The sequence below is a fragment of the Littorina saxatilis genome, linkage group LG4, assembly GCF_037325665.1.
Source record: "Littorina saxatilis isolate snail1 linkage group LG4, US_GU_Lsax_2.0, whole genome shotgun sequence".
NCBI lineage: Eukaryota > Metazoa > Mollusca > Gastropoda > Littorinimorpha > Littorinidae > Littorina > Littorina saxatilis.
This window is the reverse complement of record NC_090248.1, coordinates 52,654,328-52,670,046: the sequence shown is the minus strand read 5'-3', so window position 1 is coordinate 52,670,046 and position 15,719 is coordinate 52,654,328. Positions and strand designations below refer to the sequence as shown.

Here is a 15,719-nt window from a genome sequence, read left to right as displayed (position 1 = left end):
ATTTGGCAGCAAAATGATTTATAAAATTTGTTGTTCTCTTCTCCAGCTGCCTTGAGCATAGTGAGTGAGGTTGCCGACCATGCCAACGAGAGTATGCGACATGGGGTAAGGAGACGTCTTCCTTGTTTGCTGAAGAGAGTATATTTTTCGTTAAACCTTTGGTATGAAGAGAGTATGCCAGTGGTTTACTCTGTTCTGAAGAGAGTATATGTTTCGTTAAACCTTTGGTATGAAGAGAGTATACCAGTGGTTTACTCTGTTCTGAAGAGAGTATATGTTTTGTTAAACCTTTGGTATGAAGAGAGTATGCCAGTGGTTTACTCTGTTCTGAAGAGAGTATAGATGGTTTGGATAGAGAATGAAAACAGATTTAAACAAGTCGCGTACGCAGAAATAACAACATTTAGTCAAGCTGTCGAACTCACAGAATGAAACTGAACGCACTGCTTTTTTCACCAAGACCACATACTCGTAGTTTCGTCAGTCCACCGCTCGTGGCAAAGGCAGTGAAATCGACAAGCCATGCAGAATAGTGCGGTAGTGGTCGCGCTGAGCAGGATAACACGCTTTTCTGTATGTCTATTCTTTTTAGCTTACTGAGTTTGTTTTTAATCCAAACATATCATATCTAATGTTTTTGGAATCAGGGACTGACAAGGAATAAGATGAAATTGTTTTTAAATCGATTTCGGAAAATTAATTTTAATCATAATTTTCATATTTTTAATTTTCAGAGCTTGTTTGTAATCCAAATATAACATATGTATATGTTTTTGGAATCAGAAAAGGACGAAGAATAAGACAAAATTGTTTTTGGATCGTTTAATAAAAAAAATTTTAATTTCAAGTTTCCGATTTTTAATGACCAAACTCATTCATTAGTTTTTAAGCCACTAAGCTGAAATGCAATACCAAAGTCCGGCCTTCGTCGAAGATTGCATTGCCAAAATTTCAATCAATTTGATTGAAAAATGAGGGTGTGACAGTGCCGTCTCAACTTTTACAAAAAGCCGTATATGACGTCATCAAATGTATTTATTTTAAAAAATGAAAAAAACGTCCGGGGATATCATTCCCAGGAACTCTCATGTCAAATTTCATAAAGATCGGTTCAGTAGTTTAGTCTGAATCGCTCTACACACACACACGCACAGACAGACAGACACACACACACACACACACATACACCATGACCCTCGTCTCGATTCCCCCTCTATGTTAAAACATTTAGTCAAAACTTGACTAAATGTAAAAACAAGAAATGTTTGTAAATGAAATGGTTAATTTTTGACAAAAAAAGACATTCACAAGTACATCAAGCAGACAGACACACAAATAATGATGAGACAATTAAAAAAAAAGTTTATAGAAGTCTTAGCTGAATGTGTGTTTCATGTCTGGCAAGATGGTCACTTGCAAACGGTTTAGGTAGAGTTTCAGATGTTTTTTATGGACTGCTATTTCAGGACACTGTTCAGAAGATGCTGGAAATCCAGAGGTCACTAATCGGCCAGTTTGAGGTCATCATGCCCGGCAGAGTGAGTTTTTTTTCTTTCATCGGCTACAACATAAATGCAACAATCTCAGCTCAGGTTGTCATATACATTCTAAGCAAGAGTTTAGTTTTGTGTTGCTTTTTGGTGAAGTTTGAAATAAAGCTATGAACGCAGGAGTGATATGATACCCACTCGCTATGTCCTATTTCAAGTACAGTAGAACCCCCTCCCAAGAGTCATAAAGCAAGCAAGATAATGTTGCATACCAATATTCTGTTAGGCCTTCCTTATTGAGCCCAAAGTTGTCTTTGTGAAGACTTCGTGAAATCTTTTTACCAGCAATTCAATGCAAAAGCGTCATGCAGCAAACTTTGTGAAATTCAGATGGGGATGGAGCAGTGAGTGCAGGGACGGGGCGGTGTGAGAGCACACCGAGACAAGGAACAGGTGTAAGGACAGAAGAAAAAAAAAAAAAAAAAAAACTTTGTGAAGTAGACTTCACAAAGTCAACTTCGCTCAATCAATATTAGGCTTCACTCTTAGGACATGCATACTTATGATGTTTGCATAGCACTGGAGTAAACAAGAGTTTGATTCTTTAACTTGTGCTGTTGGCATTGATCTAGTACTGGTTCATTTCTACAGTGTGATTATTTTCAGGTGCTGATCAAACAAGGGGAGCTAATGAAGATGTCGAGGAAGGAGATGCAGCCACGCATGTTCTTCTTGGTTAGTGTTCTCGCTTTTGTACAGTCGTTACATTTCTAGTTGAAATTGTCACCAAAAGTGTTTCACGAAGCTCCTGTTTTTCTCAGCAGACAGGTATGAATTCTTGACTGGGGAGCGGAGCACATATTGGTTTCTGTTAGAAAGCTATTCTTTCAGGAGTTTGCAGTGTTAGTGAACTGAAAATGTCTTCGTGAATATTTCAGTTTTGACAATCATTGTAGACGGTCTCAGTTAGAATTGTTGAATGGGTTTTCGTTCCATGAATTGAAAATCATGTAAGTCTATCTTTGAGAAAAGACATTACATTGTCAAATATTCTTGTACCAAAGGATTACACTTATTGCTACAGCAATTTTTACATCAAAGGGAAGGTTTACAATGCATGCAAAAGACGATTAACCCTTTTTAGGAGAGAAAATTGCACTGTTTTCTTCACAAATGAATACATCGAACATTCTACTGTTTTCTTCACAAATAAATACATAGAAAATTCCACTATTTTCTTTCCAAATCGATCGTCGTTTAGCTCTCAAGAGTTCATATGGTATCGCTGTTATTTAGTTACAATATGTGATTCACAATATTGTTGTTGTGTTTTTTAGTTCAGTGATGTGTTGCTGTACACCACTCCCACGGCTACTGGCTACAGACTCAACAACATCCTGCCTCTACAGGGCATGAAGGTGATTTGTCTTCTTTCTTCTTCTGCCATCAATAGGCTGCAAGTCCCATGTACACTTGGTTTTCAATGAGTGGGTTTTTATATGAATGACCATTTTGGTTGGTTTCCTCATCATTTAGGCAGCCATAATTCCATTTTGGGGGTATTTGTGCTGGGTATTTTTTTGTTTCTATAACCCACCAAACTCTGAAATGGATTTCAGGATCTTTTCCCTGCGTATTTGGTCTTAACTGCATGTAAACACTAATGGGTATAAGGCACTAGCAATTCTGCCATAAGTTCACCTGGGAGATAAAAAATCTTCCCCCATAACCCACCAGGCACGGCTGGGATTTGAACCCTGAAAACCTTCAACACAGAGGGCTGACATCTTAAACACTAGGCTATGGCATACGTCATGGCGATTTGTCTGAAAAAAATGTTTCAATCCCTAGTAGTGTCGTTTCACTCAAGTGTTACCTCAGCAAAGAAGAGGTTCAGAAGTCTGTAACCATTAGAACACAATCTTCACTCAAGTACAAGGCCGTCGCTTACAACTCAAAGCTGTCAAGCAAATAATCATAAACAAATGAAGCAGCGATATTTAAAGATCTGATAAACAAAGGAAGGTAAGTACAAATGGATGAAAGTTGCTTGTTCATTTCAATGCATGTTATTCTATCCGGTACCAGGAGACGGGTTCAGCATAACTCTCACTTACTCTAGTACACATGTATGCATTAAGAGCGATTACTTCCCTTTGTGTATCAAACCTTACAAACAAATCTCTCCACGATTGTCCCAGGAGGTTTCTTTCTTCCCGATCTGTGAGTGTGTCAAAAGCAGTGATTGCAATTTCGTATTCAAAAACATACCATTGCCGATGACTTCAAATGCATACTGTTTTGTGGTTTTTGAATAAAATGTGTGAATTAACCTTCGCCGGCACTCGTTATCGACTACACACGGACGCACTCGTGGGTCCGTGCGGACCCAGAAGGGTGCTTGATTGCAAATATCTCCTAAACGAGTTGGAATTCTTTAATGAGCTTTTAGAAATGCCTCAGACACCTAAAAAGCTATCTCCTAAAAGCTCATTAAATTTCAGTGATAATTAATTAATTATACACGGTATTTGGAACAATTAAAATATTATGGGTCTGCATGGCCCCACGAGTGCCACGGAAGGGTTAGCACAATTTTCCTTCTTTGAGAAGTATGGGTCCGCACGGACCCACGAGTGCCTCGGAAGGGTATACACGCTTTTCCTTCTTTGAGAAGTATGGGTCTGCACGGCCCCACGAGTGCCTCGGAAGGGTATACACGCTTTTCCTTCTTTGAGAAGTATGGGTCTGCACGGCCCCACGAGTGCCTCGGAAGGGTATACACGCTTTTCCTTCTTTGAAAAGTATGGGTCCCCACGAATGCTTCCGTGTGTAGTCTAAATTTGACCGTTAATTAATTAATTAATTATCACTGAAATTTAATGAGCTTTTAGGAGATGATAGCTTGTTAGGTGTCTGAGGCATTTCTAAAAGCTCATTAAAAAATTCCAACTCGTTTAAGAGATATTTGCAATCAAACACCCTTCTGGGTCCGCACGGACCCACGAGTGCCGGCGAAGGTTAAAAAGACACAAAATAATGCGTTTTGTTACACTTCAGAAATTGGACCCGTATTTTGCTTGTGCATGAAGCTATACCAGACGCCCAACTGTAGAATTCATACAGTGGTACCTGCCATGTGGGGCCCCTCAGAGTAGAGGACACCTCCCTTAAAAGGACACATTCTGGGGTCCCTTTGTCTATTATCTCTACCAAAATATACCTGTCTTGACAGGCCACCTGCAATGTAGGGACACGTTTAGCCGGTCCCAAGGGTGTCCTTTCATCGCAGGTACCACTGTACAAAAATGAGTGGATGGCAAATGCGTTTAAAGCGGAATTACTGCCACTCTATCATATCCGATCATAAAGTCGTGCATACGAGTTTCTCTGAAACGCTAACAGGTTACAGCAGCGTGTCAGCTGCAGAAGTACAAATTGATCATTCCACTGTGTTCACTTCTTGTAGGTGTTGCCACCCAAACTGGAAGAGTTCAAGAACGAGTTCAACATCATGACCACCCAGAGGTCTTTCACTGTGGCTGCAAGGTAAGGCAAAAACAGAAAGAAAGATGTAATTAAAGGATGGATTTCAATTAGTGCATTTATGCCATTAAGACATTTGACATAAAGAGGTAAAAGAGCGAAGGAGTTGTGTCAAAGTTATGTCATCTCGTCAGCCCATTTTGGGTTGCAATTTGGATCGTTGTCAAGTTATATCATTCTGTGTTTTGTGGTGAAGAGGAATTTTTGGTTCAATGAGGATACATACAGGGTGACCCAAAAAAAAGAGTACCCAAACAAAACGTCATAAATTAAACAAAAATAAACCAATCTTCATAAAATTTATTTACACACACAAGTAGCTTCTGCATGATTTGCACAGAAAAGTTTAGCGTTCTAGCTTGTCTTTCAGGAAAGTTATGCTCATTCTACAGAACATGCTCCAAATGGCCTCCCTCGGATTTAAATCCCCCAGATTTCTATCTTTGGGGGTTCCTGAAAGACAACAACTACAGGAACAACCCACAGATAATCACAGAACTCAAGAGAGCCATCACAATAACCATTCGCGGAATCTCGCAACAGGAGTGTGTGCGGGTGATTGATAACTTTGCGCGGCGAGTTCAAGTTTGCCTGCAGCGGCGCAGAGGCCATTTGGAGCATGTTCTGTAGAATGAGCATAACTTTCCTGAAAGACAAGCTAGAACGCTAACATTTTCTGTGCAAATCATGCAGAGGCTCCTTGTGTGTGTAAATAAATTTTATGAAGATTGCTTTATTTTTGTTCAATTTATGACGTTTTGTTTGGGTACTCTTTTTTTTGGGGTCACCCTGTATTATGCAGTAAATGCTATTTGAGAATTTGCAACGTTATAGTTCAAAGGAAATGACAGGAGCATGTGAATACAGGATTTAAAGAAATGAATGTGAAATATTGAAACTTTGCATGTGTTTGTCTGATATATTTTTAAAGATTGGAATGCACCTAATACCGTCATGATATGTCATGTGTGATCTGCAATACCCTGCTACGGTGGAACCCCCCCTTTTAGACCACTAAAGCGTCTGAGAAAAGCAGGTCTTGAAGTGGAGGTGTTCTAAAAATGGGGGTAAATTCACAGATGTTATGAACAGAAAATCTGAAAAATCAAAGGAGGGAGTCTTAAAATGGGGGTAAATTTACAGATGTTATGAACAGAAAATCTGAAAATTCGATGTCTTAAAATGGGGGAAGTCTGAAATTGGGGGTCTTAACACTTTCTACCCCATCTATGTTGACCAAGTTTTTTTTTAGCCAAGACCAGCTGTGCTGCAGCAAGTCACTTAGAATTGTAGTAACTGTGTATCAACTCGCTGGAATGCAGGCGTTTGGTGGACGTTACAGGAAGCGACTGAAGCTAACAGTCTGAGCGGATAGAGCCATATGAGTGGGTACGGATATATCCGTACCTGGGAGACAATGAGTTAAAAGGGAGGTTCCACTGTACACCTAATTCCATCATTATATTTCATGTGTGATCTGCATTTCTCTGCTATTTTGTTGGACAATTAACAGCACCCCTGGGGAGCGAGAAAAGTGGCTGCGTGCTCTGTGGAACGCTATAGAGGAGAACTCTGAACGCTATCACACCTTCAAGGCCAAACAGTCAGAACCCAAGGTAAGATAAAGCTAGAGATGTCTGGAAGTTGATACATTTTAGAGGAGAACTCTGAACGCTATCACACTTTCAAGGCCAAACAGTCAGAACCCAAGGTAAGATAAAGCTAGAGATGTCTGGAAGTTGACAAATTTTCATTTGTTTTGTTGTTTTCAGACGTCCTTGGTAAACATTTTGTTATTTTTTTGTGTCTTTATGTGTATGCTGTGTTTTGCTGCAGTCTCTATCACATGGTGCAGATTCCACTGTCTAGCTGAATTCTCTGTCATTTTATTTTTCTTTGTTGTGTTGTTTTTAGACGTCTTTGCTGGACAAGGACTTTGTGTTGGGAAGCAAGGCACCGCTGTGGGTACCGGACGCTCGGGTCACCATCTGTATGTTGTGTCTGGCTGAGTTCTCTGTCATTGTATTTTCCTTTATTTGTGTTGTTTTCAGACGTCTTTGCTGGACAAGGACTTTGTGTTGGGAAGCAAGGCACCGCTGTGGGTACCGGACGCTCGGGTCACCATGTGTATGCTGTGTCTGGCTGAATTCTCCATCACATGGCGTAGACATCACTGCAGGGCCTGCGGGCGGGTAAGTTGAAGTACACATGGCCGTTTCAGAGATCATCAGTAATCAAAGGGAAGCAATTGCAGTCAAGGCATTTTGGCAGTTGGATGTGAACTGGAATTTTTGTTTGAATAAGGGGCAAAATTAAGCAAACAGTTTTCATAAAATTCTTATTTGTTTTGGGAGAAATCTCTCTCGTAAGGTACAATATAGCATGACTTCCCTTCTTTCTCTCTGTTATTCTAGTGAGAAAATATCCAGCGATATTTCTCCGTAGGCCTAAAGTTCGGCCTTGACCTAGTCTAGGCAAAATAACTTGCGCAGCCGCAGTGACAAGTAAATTGAAAACTTGAACGAAATTTACAGCTGCAGCACGTGGGTAGCACCCGCACAACGTTATCACTTCACGTTTATTTCGTGCGTATAGTGTTCTTCTTCTTCTTCAGCGTTCCAGCGTAGTGTTAAAATTGCGCCTTGCCAAGCCTGACACAAAATAAATTATAGTTCTACAACTTCTCCTTACTTTGGTCATGCCATATATACGTTACAGCTCCGAATCATCCATGGTATTGCGTGGTATTTTGTCTCGACGGGGTGAATGAATATAATGAAGTCACTTGACCCAGTCTCGACAAAATACCACGCGATATCATGGATGGACGGAGCTGTAACTTATACGTAGTGGTGAGATGATGCAGTCAAGAGAAGTAACTCTGTGCCAAGTAAGACAGTGAGGAATCTTCTCTACACAGACAGATACATTTTGCAGCAATACCTGATCGATATTCTTTGTTTTTTTCAACTGCCATGCTTTGTATATAATGTACATCTGAGTGAGTGGTATGTATATTGATTATAAGACATACTAGAATATCCCCTGTTTTGATTTTCTGGTGTGTAAACTTTGGGTAAATATTTAATGAAACTGTCAGAACAATTTGCTGGAAATTTTTTCTTTCGCTTTTCAGATCATTTGCGGGAACTGTTCAGAGAACAAGGCACCTCTACGCTACCTGAAGTACAAACCTGCCCGTGTCTGTGACGAGTGTTTCCACAAGTTGCGTGAAGGTAGGTTATACGAGAGAGATTAGCTCCCTTTAGCAGCCAGGATATTTAGAAATAAAGGATTACATATTTTTTAAGGACCAGAAGGAGAAAGAGAAAGAGATAGAGAGGGAGAGCAGTGTCAACATGGAAAATTAATTTGGCAAAAAAGTCTCGCTCTCCACAGAACACAGCCAGGCTGTGGAGTTTTAGTATAGCACGAGTTCAATGAAAGGATTCTTTATATCTAAAATCCTGAACATATTTGTGATGGTTGGCATGATATTTCACACAAGGAGGACTGTATGTTAAATATGGTGCTGTATGTGTGCAGAACTAGACAAGCTACACGACCAGGAACACAGGAAATCACTCACAGATGACTCAGTCGACTCCCATTCATCCACCACAGCGCCAACATCACCCACATCAACAACTCCACCACCAACCCCAGACACCATGGGGCTCAGCTTCACCAGCATCAAGGCCAGATTTGTACAGATTCGCAAAAGCGCTCGTGAAAGACGCAAATCGGGCGTTGCTCGGCCGTCTGTGTTGAAAGAGGTACGGGATGTGTTTCGTAGTTGTGTTGTGCAGTGAAGCGTAACTGTATGCAGAGAGTAGTGAATCTTCCTGTGGCTGTGTTTTATTCACAGAATTGTATGATAAAAATTCCTAAACAAGAGTTCTTGCATAATACTAAGAAACTGATGTAAATTTGGTTCTTTTTGTCTGAAGTGTTTTTTGTTTGTTTTGTTTTTAGAATTGACAGTTCTTTCTTTCTTTATTTGGTGTTTAACGTCGTTTTCAACCATTCAAGGTTATATCGCGACGGAATTGACAGTTAATGCATAGTTGTATGGCAAAGGTAAATACATACCTCTTGGTATTTTTGTCAGACAGTGTTTTCATGGTGCATAGAAATCCATCAGCATGAATGTATGCCATTGCTAAATAAAGATTACATTTGATATTACTCAACTTGAAAATGTACATTGCACTGAAGATGAACAAACGAACAATTAAGACCAGATGAGAATGACTGCAAAATGATCTTCCCTGCCAGGTGCACGCAAACGATGAGGGGTCAGACATGAGCGGCTACCTGTGGGTGGCCAAGAACAAGAAGTGGAAGCGCTTGTGGTTTGTGGTCAAGGGCAAAGTGCTGTATACCTACAAAGCCAGTGAGGTGAGCATCCAATACCCGCCAACTGCCCCCCACCCCTACCTCCATTCCTGGACCACTAACTGTATCTTCCATTCCCCTTTTAAAAAAAAAAGTAAATTTTAAGGGGCTTATTGTCCGTCAGGTCTTAATTGCCTATATTGGACAGGAATTGGTTTATACGATTTGAGTTTTACGCCCTCACGGCTTTTTGATGTTTGCGTGGTTAGGTGGTATCAGCCATCTGCTCTTATGGTAGAATGACCAAGATCTTTAACGTGCCATTGTGGTGACACGGGGGTGGGAGATGGATACCGTCTCTGGGTCTGCACATAAAGTTGACCCGTGTCCGTCCCGGCCCGGATTCGAACCAGCGACCTCTCGATCACAAGTCCAGTGCTCTACCCTTTTTCCAGTTAAAAGAGCTTTTGAAATCTGAAACAGTTAGGCTGCCAGTTTTTCAAATCAAGAGAAAAAAAAAAAGTTACATTTTTGGAATGTTTAATTAAGGTCTCGGATTCTTGTGAATGTTTTGTTTTGTTCTGAATTAAACGTCCCAAGATTAATCTTGAGCAAGAGCTTTATGTTTTTAATAAAGAATCATAACGAAAGTGAGACAGATTTGGGATGACAGGATTTAAGAAACAAAGGGAGGTCAGCGCTGTGAATAGTAGAGCGCTTACGTCCCTTTGTATGTTGTATGATTTTTAAAAAAATATTTAAAAAATTGTAACTGTTCAGATTTAATAAAAGCGAGAGTTGTACGGAACCTTTGATATCTTAACATCGCTCTGCCTCATTCTGTTTAAGATTCTTGTTCAGATTTAGTTTTGTGCCCATTCTTTTAGGTTGTGTTTTGTAATTTCAATCTCAAAATTTCTTTTTTCACCCTGCAGGACATGGCAGCCATTGAAAGTATGCCTCTGCTGGGTTTTGAAGTGACAAGGCTGACAAGTGTAAGTGGAATTCTGTTTTTATTTTTGCATGATAACTAAACTTTAGTTCAGTTGCTTTTTTTTTAAATGAATTGTGCGTCAGATGTACTGTTATCTGGTTTTAACTCTTTCACAACTCATCAGCATGTACGATATTGTTTGATTTGGTATTGAGTTTTGCTTGTGATAGCAAGCTTTTGCATGAACATTTTAAAGTTAAACTATTTTAACTATTTCTGGTTTAGGAAAGTACAGTATGTCGAATAGCTGAGATAAGATGGGGTGACAAGTGATGTTCTAACTGGTAATGTCCCCTCTTTTGTAATAGCTTGTATTTAAAAGTGTTAGATATTTGTAACCTAGTGACTTAGTGTGGGGCTAGAGTGGGTTAAGGATTGAGTCTAAAGCAGCTTTCGCAGTGGACATAGGTTTGATTCGACAGTCATCATTCGGTTAATAAAAAACTCTCTCTCTCTCTCTCTGATCTCTCTCTGATCTCTCTCTCTCTCTCTCTCTCTCTCTCTCTCTCTCTCTCTCTCTCTCTCTCTCTCTCTCTCTCTCTCTCATGTGAGCACTCTCACCTTCCCAACACACAGACACACACACACAGACACACACATGCATACACATGCATACACATACACACACATACACACACATACACACACACACACACAGACACACACACACACACACACACACACACACACACACACACACACACACACACACACACACTGAACTGTAAACTGTATTTTGTGAGAGATGTTGCAATACCGTCAGAGCCAATACTACGTCTTACACTCATAGAATTTCTACTCATTACTCCTGATACCTGATAACTAATACACTTTCTTTAGACTGGTGGTGGATATGTTTAAAGCTACAGTGTCTGTCTGCTAGCTGTTTGCTAATTTAGATGTTGATGTTGTGTACGGATAAACATAAATATGATTTGTCATTGGCTGACCATTCAAGCTTCTACCCTTTACTCCCAACCCCGTTAACCCAAACCAGCTCCACCAAACCAAACCTGCTGTGAAAAAAAAATTAAATGTTTTTTCTATAGAAGTAAATTTCAAAGCATGATTTTTATTTTTTTATTTTTTTATTTTGCTATTTTGCTTTGCAAAAGTGAATGCGAATGATCAGTTGGTGCATGTTCTGTCGTTTTAAAAATTAGGACAGACTCATTGGTTTGCCGGTAAGTGTTGCTGTAGAGTAAAAGCTTTGCTAAAACCTAACTTTTAACACACAAGCTCTTTGCGTATCGGATCTGTCTTTTGTACCATGGGACCTCAGCTTCTTTTTTTTTTTTACTGCTTTTCTTTCAAAGTTTGTGTCTTGTTTATTAAGGATAATTTGCACTCTGATTGCATTGGCTCACTGAGATTGTGGAAAGCAATATTGAAACACAATTACTGTGCATATTGCGGTATATGTATCACATTTAAAATGAAACGGGTTTGTGAATATTTGTTGTGTGCAAAATGTAACAACACTGTCTTCTTCAGTTGACTTGTGTCTCTTGAGTTTGAGCTGAAGGTTTTTATCCGTCATTGATGTCTTGATTTGTTTAGTGCATGAAAGGGCGTTACACACAGGTTTGATTTCTCACTTTGCAAATTAAATTTATATTCAGTACTGATAGAGCAGTTAATTTTGAATACTTTTCTGCAGATTTCTATAAAAATAAAAATAAATCCTGAAAAATTGAGCGTAGAAGTAATTGACAAATGGCTACTTTAATATGTTAGTGCTTATGAGAGTTGAAAGTTGATTTTGTTATTTTACTTCTTATTTTATTTTAATTAAAATCTTGAGAAAAATCTGCCTGTACATGCACCAGCTGAATCTTTCTGTCTGATTAATTGGATTTATTTTCCATCTTGGTAAGCCATAAGTACACCTTTCAAATTCTCAATGTGACAAATCTGCACTGAAACTTCTTGCGAAAAGGCAGCGCAATGCATGTTAAAATCAGTCTTTGAATGCAAAATTCATGAAAATTGTGACTTCTTAAGAAATTGATTCATCAACAAATTCCAACTCGCCACAGCAAGCAGTCAGGGTTTTGAGTTTCGGTATGTGACCAAGTGGAGGGAATTTTTTTGTTTTGTTATGTCTCATATCCCATGTAAAAGCCATTGATAAGGAGTGTGCCTCTAAAGTTAAAAAGCATTGAAAAGTGTGCAAAGGCTCTTACTATTCCGGACTTTTTGGCTCACGTAAGTGTAGCCTATGCGATCGTAACTTTGTCTGTCTGTGCGTGCGTGTGTGTGTGCGTGTGTACGTGCGTGTGTATGTCTGTGGTAGAAACTTTAACATTTCGTCATTTGAAGACGTCACATTATGACGTAAGAGGGTTAGACGTCACGCGAAGGAATTACTGAAAGTCTCGGTCATTGTTATTTTGAGCGGGCCGAGACTAGTTGGCAGTCGTGTCCCTGTAAGTAGGCTACATGCAGACAGACAGATCCAGATCTAGTGTCTCGCTTTCTTGCACAGTGTCACCTATGCTTACTGTGTGTGTGTGTGTGTGTGTGTGTATGTGTGACGGAGTGATTGAGTTTGTGTTACTGTTTGTCGATTTCTTACGTGAGCCTTGAAGGCTTCGCCTCTTGTTTTAGTTGTTGTTGATACATTCTGAGCTTGGTCTGTGACTGTGCTTTGCTGTGTATTGTCTCCTTCTCATCTAGTTTAGAATTACCTGTAGTACTTAGTCTACTAGAAAGTTTTTCTTCTGAATCCCTGGATGTGTATACATGTACAAATGCATGCATGCACTCTTCCCACCATATCCCCTCTGTGCATGCTCTTGTGTCTTGTGTTTTGTCTGTTAGACAGGTTTGTAAAACTGTTGCACAGACTTGGGAGTTTTTCTGTTTCCAGCTGCTTGAAACAAGCTCATAGCTGTATCTTTTCAAAGCGAGTTACGGTTACACTTACAGAGAGAGCTGACATATTGCAGATGTGATATGGAGTTGCATATAACCAACACCTGGGCTCTTTTGTAAATGATGCACACAATGTTTGTAAGAATGATGTAATCATAGGAATGGGAGACATGTCTGTAAATAAATATGGTCTCCATCCGATACACTTTATAGTTACTGCCGTATCATCACTCCTACCTGTACAACTTGTTGTTGTTTTTCTCAATTTTTGGAAGAGTTGAAAGTCATTTGCTAAAATTCATTATTAGGGGAATCAACCCCATTCAAGATTAAATGAACTACTGTATTTGATTCTGCAGACAAAACCAGAACAATACTTGTATGTTTTAGCTCAGACTGGGTTTTTTGACATCTTTGTAAATAGTCTGTTTTGTTTTTGTATGTCTTAGCTCAGATTGTTTTGACATCTTTGTAAATACAGTAGTCTGTTTTGTTTTTGTTGAAAAAGTAGATAACGTGTCATAAGAAAGTGTTGATGTACTGTTGAAATCAAAATGAATTAGCAAACAAATGTTACCGTTATATGTGGCATCACTTCAGGTGTCAGAACAGCATAGCTAGTCTGATCTCATTGAGTGAATGTCTCAGTACAGTGGAAAACACATTTTAAGACCTCAACAAATCTGAAAAAATAAGATCTTAAAAAGGAGGGAGAGTTAAAATGGGGGTAATTTTACAGTGGCTATATTATTATTAATGAACAGAAAATCTGAAAAAGGATTAGTCCAAAATGTGGGGTCTTGAAAAGGCGGTTCCACTGTAATTACCAGTAATTACCTGCATGAATGTCTTGGTCAGGTTGATTGACATGCAACATGAGTGAAATTGCTGACTGCTTAATTTATGTGCTTGAAAACGTTCATGTCATTCAAGAATGGTTTAGAAGAGAAATTCTTTAGTTGTGTGCACGTGAAAAATTACCATCATCTCTGAAGAGAAACAAAACATAACATGCGAAAGAAAGTCTTAAGTTGTTTGCATGTAACCACCTACATCTCAATCAAAACACAAGAATGATGGGTTATTCGAAGGTTCCATTATTGGCCACACAAAAAACTTACTAATTAGAAAAAAACTTAACATTTTCATTTAAGGCCAAAAAAAAAAATAGGTGTGGTTACGGTAACATAGCCAAAAAAAATAGGGTAGGAAGGTAGGCAATCACTTTTTTTTTTTTTACTTTTTTTTTCTAATGTGTACAAATTAAACCTACTTGTGTAGTGTGCGACTCAGGCGCTTTCGCTTTCATTGCGTTTTCTGCACTCGTTTTCTTGGGGTGGTTTTTTTGTTTTGTTTTGACAAATGTAATAAAAAGTTATAGGGTCGGCCCCTAAAAATAGGGTAGGTCGGGTTACCGTAACCACACCTATTTTTTTTTTTTAGGCCTAAAGGTTTTTTGTGTTAATGATTCATTGTTCCCATCACCTACAATTCTTGTTTTTTCATTCTGAATTTTGGAACGTTGGCAGTCGATCTGATTTTGGATGTTGACCTACATCTCAACAGAGAAATTCTAAATATGCATCGTGGATTGGAGACTTCACAAACTTTTCTCTGTCTTTCATCACAGTGGTACCAAGGAGCGGAACCAGACCTAATGTTTGAGCTCCAGCACCAGAACACACAGCCACTGGTGTTCAAACCCCGCACGGCCAGCAGCTGCAGTAGCGGTGGTGGTAGCGAGCGGAACTCCCTCGCCGATGACAGCCCCGGCTCCCCAAGTCCCGTCAAGCTGTCTCCTCTCGTCAAGTCCAGCGCCGATACCACGACGCCACGCCTCGTCTTCAGGACGGACAGTGCTGCTGCCACGAATAAGTGAGTTGAAGTGTTGATGCTGTACTGTGATGTGCTTGTGCAAACTTTAGAAAAATCCATCGCTTATGTTTTTACAACAGTTAGTGATCCAGAATACTCACCGTGAAACATTGCATGTACACAATTGAATTCATGAACTTTTTTCTTTTTTTTGGGGGGGGGGGGGGGGGAGAGGTTTAGCCCAACTTAAGAAGATCGTCTGTTGCAATGCTGTCCCATTTTCGAAAATGTCTTTTCCCTTGGTATTGTGGCTTTTTTTTAGACTTGCTCAAGTTTACCACTAAGTTACACTGTCAATTAACACTAATGCATTGTATGACCAGGAGTTTTCCAAGTTTCCTGCCATTCAATTAGCTTCTGCATTCTATTTTCTGCTCAGTGGTTTCTTGGTATTGTGTATCTCAGCGTGAGGAAGGTGCTGTAAAACTCCAACGTACTGCTGCTGCTATTTACCTGTGTCACGGAGAATGTCAAATATGTGACTCCTTTTACAGAGAGAACAATACCCGACAAGGAAATGTGTGGGTGATACAAATTCATGAATGACCCAGTCTTCAGAAACCACAACAGACTGCTAAGTGTTAAAAGCTGAATGAACT

General features: G+C 39.5%; 2 protein-coding genes across 2 annotated transcripts in view; one reads left to right on the top strand and one right to left on the bottom strand.

The window, feature by feature from the left end:
- The window catches only part of LOC138965092 (uncharacterized), a 305,948-nt gene that overhangs the window by 64,990 nt on the left and 225,239 nt on the right, over positions 1-15,719 (bottom strand). The window lies entirely within an intron of this gene.
- Positions 1-15,719, top strand: part of LOC138965062 (uncharacterized) — a 57,881-nt gene that overhangs the window by 31,734 nt on the left and 10,428 nt on the right. The window contains exons 10-21 of the mRNA XM_070337185.1: positions 47-105; positions 1,467-1,538; positions 2,157-2,225; positions 2,828-2,908; positions 4,960-5,039; positions 6,550-6,652; positions 7,088-7,228; positions 8,173-8,272; positions 8,583-8,812; positions 9,315-9,437; positions 10,310-10,369; positions 14,876-15,120. Of these exons, the coding sequence (XP_070193286.1) occupies positions 47-105; positions 1,467-1,538; positions 2,157-2,225; positions 2,828-2,908; positions 4,960-5,039; positions 6,550-6,652; positions 7,088-7,228; positions 8,173-8,272; positions 8,583-8,812; positions 9,315-9,437; positions 10,310-10,369; positions 14,876-15,120 (1,363 nt within the window). The remainder of the gene's footprint in view (positions 1-46; positions 106-1,466; positions 1,539-2,156; positions 2,226-2,827; positions 2,909-4,959; positions 5,040-6,549; positions 6,653-7,087; positions 7,229-8,172; positions 8,273-8,582; positions 8,813-9,314; positions 9,438-10,309; positions 10,370-14,875; positions 15,121-15,719) is intronic.